The sequence below is a fragment of the Pimephales promelas genome, chromosome 18 (genome assembly GCF_988280905.1).
Source record: "Pimephales promelas chromosome 18, fPimPro1.hap1.1, whole genome shotgun sequence".
Classification (NCBI taxonomy): domain Eukaryota; kingdom Metazoa; phylum Chordata; class Actinopteri; order Cypriniformes; family Leuciscidae; genus Pimephales; species Pimephales promelas.
Genome location: NC_142786.1, coordinates 11,870,097 through 11,885,435, shown reverse-complemented (window position 1 = coordinate 11,885,435; position 15,339 = coordinate 11,870,097). Strand labels below are relative to the sequence as shown.

General features: G+C 37.9%; 1 protein-coding gene across 3 annotated transcripts in view; it reads left to right on the top strand.

Annotated features, from left to right (window-relative positions):
* The window catches only part of vps52 (VPS52 subunit of GARP complex), a 46,152-nt gene that overhangs the window by 18,042 nt on the left and 12,771 nt on the right, over positions 1-15,339 (top strand). For all 3 annotated transcript variants that reach the window (XM_039683736.2, XM_039683738.2, XM_089122726.1), the window contains exons 12-16: positions 6,926-7,081; positions 7,301-7,419; positions 13,287-13,410; positions 13,889-13,984; positions 14,059-14,166. In XM_039683736.2, coding sequence (XP_039539670.1) covers positions 6,926-7,081; positions 7,301-7,419; positions 13,287-13,410; positions 13,889-13,984; positions 14,059-14,166 — 603 coding nt within the window. The remainder of the gene's footprint in view (positions 1-6,925; positions 7,082-7,300; positions 7,420-13,286; positions 13,411-13,888; positions 13,985-14,058; positions 14,167-15,339) is intronic.

The window sequence follows — 15,339 nt, the reverse complement described above, 5'->3', positions numbered from 1 at the left end:
ATCAGCTGAGGAGGCAAACGGAGGCAGAGTTAGTGGTGCGATCGGAGGCTGCTACTGCTGGAGATGAATCGGGAGAGGTTTGTGCACCTACTGATCAGAGCGCGTGCTGACACGGAGTAAAGCCTTGTTCATTCTCGACACGTCTGCACGAGCGCGAATGTGCGCACAGCAAAAATGGGTGCGCAAGACCAGGAAGACTGTGGCTGGATGTGTGTACACCTTTTTTTTTTGTAACAGCGCACGCGGCGCCGCGTCCTGGATGAACGACTTCAAGCCGAATCTGCCCGAGCTTGTACGTCTCACCGCACCGGCACCCAGTTTGCGCTTCTAAAGTTTTTTTTTTCTTAAGGGTTTGTTTACTGTGTGTGATTCATTTAATGGATAGCACATTCACTTCTAGTTGTCTTTGTCCTCTATTCTGCAATGTTTCGGTCTCCCACGTGTGTGTGTGGCAAGCTGTACCGCCGGGAACATGCAAAAAATAAATAAATTAAGAAGCGTTGACGCAAAAATATGACGTCGGCGCAATTTTGACGTCGAAGCATCGATGTCATCGACGCGCCGCTACAGCACTACTTTAAAATTTTCATCACGATAATTAGGGATTTCACAATATACCGGTATTGGCAATAACTGTAATATTTAAAATTAATAGTACACATATGAAAATGGATGACGTAAATAATCCAGTGCCAGTATCTGGTTAACATCCTAACGTACTGCTTTTTTTTCTTTGCATGATTCTGTTTATGGGGTGCAATATAACATGTATTCGTGGTTTTTCTTTTTTCAAAAGTCTTATTTTTCATAAACGTTAGGGATGCAACGGTACACGGTAAAATCCCGGACCGTTCGGTCAGCCCTGCACGGGACAATCTAACCTCGTGTCCCGCGGGACTTCGGTTCTGCCATAGAGTTCGTGCTGATCCTTTTACCGTATTTTCCGCACTATAAAAGGCGCACTTAAAAGCCTTTAATCTTCTAAAAAACCACAGTGTGTGCCTTATATTCGGGAGCGCCTTACTATATAAGTTAACAACGCTCCGCATTATTAAATTCGCCCGCGAACTTGCGCTCGTGTCCAGCTTATTCCCGCTTTGTTTGTCACACGGCCAGTTCAACCACGTATAAATCAGGTAGCCTAATGTGTGTGTCGCTCACGAGCGCTCACTCAGACACACGAACAGACCGGCGCTGCTCGCGCGTCATAGACGTTCATAAAGCGCTCCCCGTTCACACGGGTCGTCTCATTCAAAACAACCCACTGTTGTTAGCGAGCCGCCGCACATTGAATACTCATATGAGTCAGGCTGCGAATGTAAGTTACGTGCCCGCCCCAGCGCGCTCACGCTTACTAAATAAACGCCTCACCTCGGCTCCACGCACTCGCTACATTCCCAGCACAGATGCATAACGCAAACCCAGTCAAACTTTGACTGCAGTATATTTTTGCACAAGAATCTCTCAAAAGTGGATGAGTAAATAACATTGCACTTTGTATCCTGAATGCAGTATTTTTTTTTAAATTATATTATTTTGCTCTGCTCTTTTTATTCAAACCACAAGCTAATTTATGTTAAAGGTAAAAGTGCACTTTTTCTTTCACATTGATCACTTCATTTACCAGTTATCAAGGTTTGGATTTGGGATCCACTTGAATATTTTAAAGTTTGCTTGTTTACATTTTGTATTTCATAAGTGGTAGTTGAAGAGGTTCAGTACAGACTAGAGTGTTAATTTATTCCATACACGTTGATGTTCTTACTACTGTGACATTCTGTTTATGCTCATAAGAAAAATAAAACATATTTTTGGGATGAAATAGCAGTCTCTTTCTGCACAAAACGTACCGAAACCGAACCGAGACCGTGGCCCAAAAACCGAGGTACGGACCGTACCGTGGGCTATCTGTACCGTTGCACCCCTAATAAACGTATCCCTTTATTGTAAGCCGCACTCTCCTCTGTCCCCAGAACGACTGGTTGACTTCCTGAGTCTATGAAACCACTCACTCAGAAACAGGCAGTGGGCTCAGATTGGTTAGTTTGGGCCGGTGTGTGGTGATTTGCTAAACTGACGCTCACGTTGTCCGGAAGGTTAACGCACATTACCTCCAGATGTAAATAATGGTGTCGAACTGCAGTATCAGTTTGAGGCAGGTGTTTACATCTTGTAAAATGGTCTATACATGAAAATACGTTTAAAACATTAGTACTTATACAAAATTCTGGTCCATAATGTTGGTACACGTTTGTCGTATACTAGAGCTGTCACGATAACTACTTTTTGTTGTGCGATATATTGCACCAAAATTAATTGCGATAAACGATATTATTGTCATTTTCAGACCATTTTATGCCACTGATTACCTATGACAATATAACAGCATTATAATGCAACTACACTGTATTCTTATTCTATTCAATATTTAGACATTGTGAATTGTGGAAAAAATATATCCCAAATAAATAAAACAAGTAGCCTAAATAAATACACATTCATTAAAAAAGTGTCAGGTATCAAAAACTAGATCAAAACAAAGAAATATGTCAATTTAAACTTTTAAAGTGTCTCACACAAAGGCACAGATGCATCAACAGGACATTTCATATTTTTAAATGCTGGTTTTTCGACCATGCATAATGGTTACAACTAATCTATTGTTCTTTCTATCTAACTAATCTATCCATCTTTCTTTCTAACTAATATATCTTTCTTTCTTTCTACATAATCTTTATTTCTTTCTTTCTAAGTAATCTATCCATCTTTCTTTCCATCTTTCTTTCTAACAAATCTATCATTCTTTCTTTCTACCTAACTTATATATCCATCTTTCTTTCTAACTAATCTATCCATCTTTATTTCTTTCCCTCTACCTAATCTATCTATCTGTCTTTCTACCTAATCTTTCTTTCTTCCTTTCTTTCTTTCTTTCTTTCTTTCTTTCTTTCTTTCTTTCTTTCTTTCTTTCTTTCTAACAAATCCATCTTTCTTTCTAACAAATCCATCTTTCTTTCTAACAAATCCATCTTTCTTTCTTCCATTCTAACAAATCCATTTTTCTTTCTTCCAAACAAATCTTTCTTTCTTTCTTTCTTTCTTTCTTTCTTTCTTTCTTTCTTTCTTTCTTTCTTTCTTTCTTTCTTTCTTTCTTTCTTTCTTTCTTTCTTTCTTTCATGATGCTAATAACATGTTAATCATGCTAGCTACATGTTAATCATGTTAGCTTCTTGCTAAAAACATGATAGCATGATGCTAACAACATGCTAATCATGCTATCTTCATGCTAATCACGTTAGCTTCTTGTTAAAACATGCTAGCATGATGTTAGCAACATGCTTATCATGCTAGCATGATGCTAGCTACATGTTAATCATGTTAGCTTTTTGTTAAAACATGGTAGCATGTAAATTGTGTTAGCATGATGCTAACAACATGTTAATTGTGTTAGCATGATGCTAACAACATGTTAATTGTGTTAGCATGATGCTAGCAACATGTTAATTGTGTTAGAATGATGCTAGCAACATGCTAATCATGCTAGCATGATGTTAGCTACGTGCTATTTGTGCTAACATGATGCTAGCAACATGCTAATTGTGCCAACATGATGCTAGCAGCATGTTAATTGTGCTAACTTGATGCTAGCAACATGCTAATCATGTTAGCATGATGTTAGCAACATGCTAATCATGCAAGATTCTTGTTAAAAACATGCTGGCATGATGGTTAACTACATGCTAATAATGCTAGCTTCTTGTTAAAAATATGTTAGTCTTTCTTTCTTTCTAAGTAATCTATCCATCTTTCTTTCCATCTTTCTTTCTAACAAATCTATCATTCTTTCTTTCTACCTAACTTATCTATCCATCTTTCTTTCTACCTAATCTATCCATATTTCTTTCTTTCCTTCTACCTAATCTATCTATCTTTCTTTCTTTCTACCTAATCTTTCTTTCTTTCTAACAAATCCATCTTTCTTTCTTCCAAATCTTTCTTTCTTTCTTTCTTTCTTTCTTTCTTTCTTTCTTTCTTTCTTTCTTTCTTTCTTTCTTTCTTTCTTTCTTGATGTTAATAACATGCTAATCATGCTAGCTACATGCTAATCATGCTAGCTTCTTGTTAAAAACATGGTAGCATGATGTTAATAACATGTTAATCATGTTATCTTCATGTTAATCATGTTAGCTTCTTGTTAAAACATGCTAGCATGATGCTAGCAACATGCTTATCATATTAGCATGATGCTAGCTACATGTTAATCATGCTAGCTTCCTGCTAAAAACATGGTAGCATGATGCTAACAACATGTAAATTGTGCTAGCATGATGCTAGCAACATGTTAATTGTACTAACATGACGTTAGCTACATGTTAATCATGTTAGGTTCTTGTTAAAGCATGTTAGCATGATGTTAGCTACATGTTAATCATGTTAGCTTCTTGCTAAAACATGTTAGCATGATGCTAACAACCAGGGCCTGAAGTTAATTTTTTCGGCCACTGTGGCAGGTGGATTTAAAAATTCACCTGCCAAAGAGACTTTTTACCAGCCATTTTTTTTTTGCCTCATAAACGTAAAAAAAAAAAAACCCAGGAATTTCACAATATTGTTCTTTAACTTGTAAGAATACACATTTAAGTGCTGTCAAGTAATAATAACTCTAATAACATAAATTTTTTTAAAAAAAAAATCGTTTTATTCCTTGATTTTGACAGACACACACACACACAACATATATAGTATAGGCTAGACCTACCGCAGCTCGTAAACAAATCACACGCGGCTGTGTTGATGGCGGATTTAGTCACGTAGGTCTTACTCTTAACAGCTTTTAGTTACAGCGTTCAGGAACGGTTAAATATGAACTAAATTGATACTGTTATTACTGATAAAATTACCGGGTACCGGACATTTTCTCACCGGTTCCCAACTCCCAACATGCACATTGCACACGCACACACATCTGTGCAACTGTCATTGTACTTTAACCTACAACAGCGACGCGTTACATTATCTCATCCCATCTCACCAACAGTTTAATACTCGCACACGTAGTCAGAAAAAGAGCCTCATCTTCTTTCTGATCGCATGAACGTTACGAAACAACAGTCGCTGTCATAAATCAGCCGCTCACGAACCTTGCCATTGCCGCCGATTGTTCACTTTGTATTAAAATGTCTTCTTTACTTTTCTTTTTCTCATCCTCATCTTTTTGTTGGCTGTTTTGTTTCAGCTGGCCTCTTTACCCCAGTAATGTGCCGCCACATTTTAGCTAAAGTCAAACGCAATAGCGGACTTCGTTGAAATGTAAAAATCCTATGAATCACTCACAATTCTCATTGGCTACCTGCCAATGTGGCAGGTAGATTGACAGTGTTACCCGCCAATAGCAAAATTCACCCGCATTTGGCAGGTGGTCGGGTGTTAATTTCAGGCCCTGCTAACAACATGTAAATTGTGCTACAACATGTTAATTTTGCTAGCATGATCCTAGCAACATACTAATTGTGTTAGCATGATGCTAGCAACATGCTAATCAATTCTAGCATGATGTTAGCTACGTGCTATTTGTGCTAGCATGATGCTAGCAGCATGCTAATTGTGCTAACATGATGCGAACAATTTGCTAATTGTGTTAACTTGATGCTAGCAACATGTTAATCAAGATAGGTTGATGTTAGCAACATGCTAATCATGTAAGCTTCTTGCTAATTGTGCTAACATGATGTTAGCAACATGCTAATAATGCTAGCTTCTTGTTAAAAAACATGTTAACATGATGCAAGTTGAATGCTAATCATGTTAGCTTCTTGTTAAAACATGCTAGGAACCTGTCAATCGTGCTAGCATGATGTTAGTAACATGTTAATCATGCTAGTTACATGTTAATAATGTTAGCATCATGCTAGCTAACTGCAAATCATGTTAACATCATGTTAGCTACATTCTAATCATGTTAGCATCATGTTAGCTACATGCTAGCATGATGTTAGCTACATTTTAATCATGCTAGCTTCTTGCTAAAACATGTTAGTATGATACTATCAACATGCTAATTGTGCTAGCAACATGCTAATCATGTTAACAACATGTTAATCATCGTATCTACATGTTAGCATCAAGCTAGCTACATGTTAATCATGTTAGCTTCTTGGCAAAAACATCTATCTATCTGTCTATCTATCTATATATCTATTTATCTAAACTAGCTTTTTTTCTAAACTTCCTTTCTTTCTTTCTTTCTTTCTTTCTTTCTTTCTTTCTTTCTTTCTTTCTTTCTTTCTTTCTTTCTTTCTTTCTTTCTTTCTTTCTTTCTTTCTTTCACTGAAACTAATCTATCTATGTATCTATCTATCTATCTATCTATCTATCTATCTATCTATCTATCTATCTATCTATCTATCTATCTATCTATTATTTTTCTATCTTTCAAACTATTCTTTCTTTCTAACTAATCCATCTTTCAAACTTCAAACTACTTTAAAATTCTTCAAACTCTCTGGTCTGGCTTTCTCAAGCCAACTTAAAGTTTGTTTCATCAAACTTTTTTTTTCTAGTTACTGTATAGAATACTATAAAATAATATAATGTCTGCCTCATTCCATAATTAAAAAGCTACATCAGTTCACAGAAGGAAGTTATTTCAAACTGGTTGCCATTACAATTAATTAATTTTGAAATAACTTCCTTATCCAATAATCTGCTTATCCTAACCAGATCCATCAGATTTTTTTGTAAGCCTAAAATAATTTAATTTACAATATCTGCAGCATGTGTTGTTTTGCAGTGAAAACCCACCAATAATCATGATACACTAATCTGTAATTAGTTTTTTACACATTTTTGTGCATAATTATTATTGTTGTTACATTTATAACTATAGCAGTATACTCTCTTACTGACCTCTCTCTGTCTCTGTCAGTACCCGTATGAAACTCTCTTCCGCAATCAGCACTATGCTTTGTTGGATAACGGCTGTCGAGAGTTCCTCTTCTTATCGGACTTCTTCATGGTGGCTGGAAATTCTGCTTTGGATTTGTTCAACAGCATCATGGGAAAAACGCTCAGCATGTTCTTGGTACAGTCACACTCAGTATCAGAATGTTTGAGGGAAAAACATGATATTGCTTTTTTTTTAATGTTCTAAAAGTTTCATATTTCCACAGTATTTTGTAGTTTCCTAACAAAAACTACACTATGTATTATGCTTTTTAAAATAGTTTGTAAAAATTGAGTTTTTTTTTTTTTATTAGACAGTCTCTCATTCCATTTTTTCCCCTCTTTTCTCTATCCATAGAAGAATCTGTCAACATACTTGACAGACTGTTATGACAGTATTGCTGTGTTTCTCTGCATTCACATCATTCTGCGCTTCAGAGCCATCACAGCCAAGAGGAACATCCCTGCACTTGACAAGTCAGTCCCTCTGTCATTGCAAACATACTAAATCACCAACACAGACCTGAAAAGTTGCACATTCTGAACAGTTTTTACAGAACAATACAGCGTTGGTGTTACTTTAAAGTCGTCATATAATCTGTTTGCTAAATCCATGTTATTAGAGGCTAAGCAACATAGGTACATAGGCACCTATGTATACTCCTTCTGATCTTGAAGTCTATGACCCGCATCTCTTCTTGACAAGCCTATATTCTGTGATGCCAACGATCACTGTTACTTGTTTCGCCGAAGTCGCTAGCTCTCCATTAAAACAATGAATGACATCATATTGTTTTGTGTCACTGGCTGTGAACAGGACTTAAAGAGCATATTGCAGGTAAAAAAAAAATCGAAATTTATAGATAACCTTGTATGAAAATACCATATGAAAAGTTAATGCAGGATTTAAAATGTTTTAAAACAACATAAGGGCACTAATTTAGAAGATAAAGTGAGCGTTTCTTGGACTGCTAGTAAAAACTGCTTTTTTTTTCAACATCGCGTCATTTGACGTCATATCAGGGAGCCTCAGCCTTGGCTCAGTGGAGAGTAGGCTGGTGTTCAGTGAGAGCGCTCGTCAGTCAGTGTGCTTTCGTTAGTTTTTGCATTTTAATTTATCATCGTCATGGTAAATTATTGTGTTTGTGGAGATTGCAAAAACTCCAGCCTGTCAGGACTTCAAGATCGAGTCCACAAGTTTCCATTACAATAAAAGTGACGGTGCTATTAGCCTATCTTTCGTTCCTGGTGCGGTTTGTGGAGGTGAAGAGACGGGATTTCTCTTCTGCATCGGCTCGGAAAACGCGTCGTGTGTAGCGTTCACTTCAGATCAAATGATTATCATCCCGCCGATCAACATGAGATGCCGAAGCATTGATCGTCGTATACTATACCAATGGCATCAAATAGTGTTATATAGGTAACTTAGTCATGTCATGCCCTAGAACTTGTAATTGAAAAACAAAATTGTTTTTTTAAATACTCAAATCTTTAATGTTCTGTTTATGTTATAACCTAGGTGAAAAATAGTTATTAAAAATTTACCTAAGTATAGGCTATGCTTTTAGTAGCCTATAGAAATATACTCAAGTAAAGTTTTTATACATTTAATAGTATATAAATCTACCCTAAACATACTAATGTCTGCTGGCCTGTTATAGGATCATAAGAATCTGTACAGTATTGTGAGCACAGTGTATATCGTTAGCGAACGTGTATATCTATAAGCACGTCTCTCACCTAAAGGCACCTGTCCTGTTCTCCACTGGTTCTCCTCACATCACAGCTCAATTTATCTCTGACCGGTCTGTCTGACATTATCCTGGCCTGTCCCTGCTCTCTTTAGCATAGCAGGCTCATAACTTTATGGCTTGATCCGTCATACGAGTATTTCCTCAGCGTCCGAAATGTCATGCGATCCATTGTTTTCCTGTTGTGTGAATCGACGGCTCTCCCGCTCATTGCGTCACGCCCGCCACGCCCATTTTCAGATGCGGAAGTAAAATTTTCTCACAAAAACGACTTCAGAAGCTTCTGTAGCGTGTTTATACGTATATTTTAAAGAAAATCTAGTTCCTACATTGTTTTTCTATGCATTGACTCGTTGGGTCCTCTAACCTGCAATATGCCCTTTAAGGTCTAGAAACAGAGTGATTTTTCTTCTGATTCCTTGGCTCAAGATGATTGAACGTATAAACTATGACGTTTTTCCATTATGATAATTTTTCTGTCATTTTGAATTTTCCTAAAAACCTTTTTCAAACTTTCCCTGCATGGTTCAGAATTCAAGTCGAATGATACCCAATTTCCCCATATCTGTAATTTTGGACGTCAGATATTTTGAATTCTGTCGTAAAAATCCTATATTTTACAAACGCATTGGCGTATCATTACGAATCTTTTAGTGTCATCGGCACCATGCTCTGAAGGTACTCAAGAAGTTTCAGGGCTGCTCCCTATATTTAGTTATATTTTTGCCTATTGTAATGAAACTAGGGATGGGCATTTTAAAAATATTGTATTCGAATATATGGGCTCATGAAACATGTCCTACTAAACTACTACTTGTCCTACTTGTTTGTCATTCGACTGGTGTTTGGATTTCATGTGATTTTGTCATTGTGGTGGTGATATTATGATAACTTGGTTTCATTCATTAATTTGATCAGAAGTAATTCCATTTTGTAAGATCATTTTCATTGAAGTAATTCAAAGCATTTTTGTGATCAAATACAGTAAACTTGTTAAACGCGCTCCACAGCGCCACCCAGTGCATTTAAAGGGATTCTTCAGGATTTAGTATTAAGCTTTGTATTAGTAGAAAACCTGTAGTATTTTCGAATTTCCATGCATTCTACCCTCATATCCCCCTTAGATGAAAGATTTATGTATTTTTTGTCTAAAGACTTCAGAGAAGTAGTAGGGGCTGTCCCACTTGTTTTCAACTTGCCCATAGAGGGTGGGATCTCACTCACAGAATGTACACAATAGTGTCAGCCATCTTTTTTTTGGAAGCTAAGCTAGCAGGCTCTTGTTCTGTAGAGAAAGCTGAGTAGTAGTAGGGGTTAACCTACTGTAAAAAAATATGGATGTATAATCCGTGATGTCACTCGTTGGTTTCTGCAGAGCGTTTTTGAAGCCTAAAGTGGGCGGGGCTGACCATTGCCATCTTGGCAGCACGTCACCTCTTGTCACTACCGGATAAAATAAAATGGGCAAAGAGGCGGGACGTGGGTGTAGCTGAGGTGCTAATGCTGTATGCTACTGGCCTCGCGCTAAAGTGACAGCTGATTGAAGAATTAAAGCCAACCAATATATTATAATATTATAAAAAAGTGAGACTATTTACTTTACTTTATTAATCCCACAAGGGGCAATTGGTTAAAAGTATGTATAGAACAGTACATAACACAGATCACACACATTTTTCACAACATACAGTCAACTATGTGTATTGTGATGCATTATTATTCTGCTAGTTAAAATTGTATTATCATGCAGACAGTAACTTACAATATTGCTCTGAGCTTGTGCGTGTGACAGTGATTTAATGCACATACGTCAGTCAACATGGCATGTTAGTTCGTAAAGAAGTTTATTCAGTCCATTTTACAATCTGATTTTGGCCGCCTCTCAATTTCTCAGATGGGTTAAACCAGCTTTTAAACCAGAAATTAAAGAGATTACATCAGAAGTACAAGTAAATGCACTAGAAATCCGCGCTAATTTAAGTGTGTGCATCTATTGCATGGACAGAGAGAAAGCACTGACACTTGCAGGATTTCATCTGACGGTCCTTTTTATTTTACACTACAAAGTTAAATAAGCATATCTGTTCCGTGACAGCAGTCTCTATATCTACAGACGTTTGTAAATCTAAACTCAAAAAAGCAATGGAATTGTCAGACATCCATTAGTGCATGCGAGGGAAACAACTGGAAATACAGCGCTGGTTGTCCTCTCCATACTCGACAACGACGGAATCCAACGGCGTGCATGGGCGAAGGTATAATACGTGTATTAAATTGTATGAAATAATCCCTAAAAAGCACAAACTGCTGAGGGTGACGCAAACAGACAAACGACTTGCAGTGAAAGCAGCGGCAATCCTCCTGTCACTCAAGTGGCCACACCCTTAACTATGCAGAACTTTAAGGCTTAATATAATTTAAATGGATGATTTGGAGAGAAAAAAATTCTCCCCCCTCACAGTCGTTATGAAGGACAAAATTAGCGATATAGACCAAAACAACTATTTGCCACCAGGCTGTAAACATGTTTTTTTTTCTGCTGTGTGAAGTTAGGCATTTTAACATGCAGTGGCGGATGCAGAACGTGACAGATGGGTGGGCCTGGATTAAGTTGAGGTAGGCCAGAATCGAGGGTTTCTAGATTGTGTAATTAGCTTTACTAATAGATAATAGGCTATATTTATGGAGATAAGAAATAAAAACTGCACTGAACAGCTATGATCAGCTGTTCTGTCCAGCTTTCGAAGTTGTTACGAAAAGGCCAAAGCTGATCAGTTGGTTTTTGTCACATGACCTGCTTGCGGCACTCTCTGAAAACTTGAGATGTTTTCATCTCGCCGCGGCATATATGCGCTCCTGGACAATTGAGCGCGCTGCAGCCTGCATCACATGCATATGGCAAGCCAAAATATTCATAAACGCTGGTCAGGCATCTGATTGCAATGCACACTGACCCGTCAAAAGCATGCAGGACGCGCGGTTTGCCATAAAAGCATGTGTTCTTAACGTGCACTTTGTGGTCACGGAAAACGCGCGTCAGAAACTCGTGGTTTGCATAATTTTTTTTTAAATAAATAATGTATGAAACCTTATTGTACAGTGTTACCGAAATTCAACTGGAAAATTTGCGAGATGTGTCTCGAACGAAGGGATTAGGGACTGTCCGAGGTGCTGAAATAAAAAACAGTGAACGTGAAACCGAGAGTTGTTCTACAAAAACAGTTCTGAGGCATAAAACACCTGCAGACAGAAACAATCTTGTTTAAATTGCAGATCATGCGTCGAGGATGCACGTTTTGACGCAAAACCGGGAGTTTCTGATGCACGTTTTCCGTGACCACAAAGCGCACGTTAAGAATGCGAGCTTTTATGGCAAATCGCGCGTCCCTTGGCTGTCGAAACGCACTCGTTTGACGAGTCAATCAGATGCCTGACCACGTCTGTCGCGACGACGTTGCTTCCATTATGAGAGTTACATTTGAAATGACAAACTTGAGTGCGCAAAAGAGGCGATCTGTGAACGGGCCCTATTCTTGGTCTTTCCATGACATGGTGTTCATGTGAACAATGAGCCTCGTCCGCTCTCCTTGCAAGGGTGTCGAAGTCTGGACAAAATATGTACAGTGACATGACATCACTGCCAGATTCAAACTGTGCGTTCGCGCTGAGCCAGAGATAGACATATCATATACAGTGTTCAGCGGGCCGTATGGCCAAACTTAATTCATTATTATTATTAAAATAATAAAAAAAATTAAATTGTTTTTATTAATCTGTTTGGGTGGGCACGTGCCCACCCAGGCCCACCCATAAATCCGCGCCTGTTAACATGGGGGAGATACAGTTTTGACTCGCTTTTGCAATCAGCCTCAAGCGCCCAGTCGATGAAATGCAGTTTAATTCACTTCCATGTTGGTTTCAAGAGAGAGACGGGGAGGTTGCCGCTTGGGGTTACCATCCTCTTTTTCCGCTTTCTGCAGTCGCCATTCATTCTTTACATGCACAGCTTTTGGTGGATTGGTGAATCTGATTTTGTTTTTACATGAATGCTAAACAGGTGATCAGTGTATGTGCGTTTTAACATTTCTAAGAAAATTCCCGCTCCTCCGTGAGAGATACGAGACCGGTGTGTCTCACAGGTGTCTCTTATCAGTAATCACGCCACTGGCCTCGCGCTGTTCTCCCACGGCCCTCACTCGTCCTGCTCGCCACAGTAAACAAAATTAATGGCGACTGTAGAACGCAAAAGCCGAAACACATTTTTGGGTAAACTCATCACAGAGACTGCCTAATTTTTGAGTGCTACATCCACTATTAAAATCCATCCAGTCAACAACATTTGACATTTTTTGATAATCTGTTTCACTCTGATGTACAGTACATCACAATACAGAAGAAAAGATCAGTCACTACTTCCATTTCATCAACACTTAAAAATTATGAGGAGAAACAAGGTGGTGGTACCTGGAAATTAGATCTCAGATCGCCCACATACAAGCTCTTCTGCATTACCTGCCAGTTTCAGGACACTTGTGTGTTTCTGTGGTTGATGTATCTTTAAATGGCTTTTGTTTTTGTATTTGTATTGTGCAGGTACTGGGAGGCTGTGCTAGAATTGTTATGGCCAAGATTTGAGCTCATTTTGGAGATGAACATCCAGAGCATTCGAAACACTGACCCTCAGAAACTGGGTGTACTGGACACCAGACCACACTATGTACGAAGCCTCATACACAAATAAATGCCGAAATACCACAGTCAAAAAAAAAAAAAAGGTTTTCTGGTAGTGCAAACATTTTGTACGTTCACAACTAGACCACAGCCAATCATCAAATATTATTAAAAGATTATGCTCATGTTGTCTTTAGATTTGAAAATTAAATCCCAATTGATCCATTTTAATCAGTTTTATTTTTATTCCTACCAAACATGTATTAAATGTATTATATGTGAAACTATAGTTTTACATTCCACGTATGAAGATAACACATTCAATTAAAGAGGGAAAAATGTATGATTCAGCTGGATTCATTTAAAATTGTACAATTCCGTCCTAAAAACAATGCTCAATTTAAAAGAAAACCTTTTATTTTTAGAGACTTACATGTGCTGTGTTCTTTCCATGTACAGTATGATATGAATGCACATTTACACATGTGCCATAAATAATCTGTTTTTGCTTCTCGTTTGTGTAGATTACACGCCGGTATGCTGAATTCTCTTCTGCTATTGTTAGCATAAATCAAACCTTTCCCAATGAGAGGACCAACACGCTACTCGGACAGCTGCAGGTGAGCAGAACATATACCCCTCTGTGTTCTCGAATGGTGAAGTGGCTCAAACCTGACATGGATATTATTCCCAGATTGAAGTGGAGAATTTTGTGCTGAAAATGGCGGCCGAGTTTCCTTCTAGACGAGACCAGCTCATCTTCCTCATCAACAACTATGACATGATGCTCAATGTGCTCATGGTGAGGTTACTCGCATACCACACTGCCAGAAATGGACATAAACACATGTTTTCAAATATACAATACAAAATACCTCAGTTGAACTGGATCAAAATGAAATACCAAATACTGTGTGGAATTGTTTTTAATTTAAATACACATTCAGTATTTTGAAATACACAAAATAAGTTTTTCAAATAAGAAGTAAATATAGCAGACAATAGGTAATCTTGACACGGAGGTGCCGGCGCGTGAACGGCAAATCGTCTCATAAATGAACCGAAACTCAGCTTATAGACCTGAGAAATATATCTATATTGAAATGTCTACTTTTAAACAGAACAATTCAAAACGAAAGACAGACTGTTGTTTTAATCCGTATGAAATGTGCATTTCTCTCTGGCGTGTTCACTGAAGATCTTGAGTCAGCATTGTCAACTATTATTGTTTCTAATGGCAGCTACTACTTTGCACCACGCACTTTGAGTCCATGACAAATTTCCCCTAGGGGACAATAAAGTATATTCTATTCTATTACTTTTGCCAGTTCTTTGTGACCGCTTTTATGTGCTTTATTGGCATTGCCACCCTTACATAAATCACTGCACCTGCATATTTTAAAATATTAATTTATCGGTCATTATAAATGTCGATACTGATAGTTAGGAATTAGCCTAATATTGGCCCACCAGTCTATCGGTCGGGTTCTGTGGACTTGTGTTAAGTCCTCAAGACTGGAGGGTGTCTCATGTGTCATTTTATGTTTCAGAAGGGTACTCGTGAGCGCCCCCCCTTCGCGGTCCGATATTTGCCCTCGATGTGCACTTTTTCTGAGTCTGCACTGACACCCTACAGTCTTGTGGATTTAACCGACATAGGCACAGGGCGCCCATTGTAAGTCCACAAGCCAGCAAGTGCACATAAAGTGTGCCATTTGGGACAGGGCCTAAATAAATCACGTGTAAAACTGGGAACATTGCCTGCTCTCTAGCAAAGAGTAGGAATGGCCTAGATAAGCAAAATATTATATCATAATATGAGTAATTTTCACAATAACAATATATATCATGTTTTGTTTTTGGCTGTAAATAAGGTTGTTGCGATACCAATATACAGGTGAAATGACACTATTCTCAATACCAGTTTCAATAGCACAGCAAAAAATAATAATATATATTAATGTAAGTAAAAAGT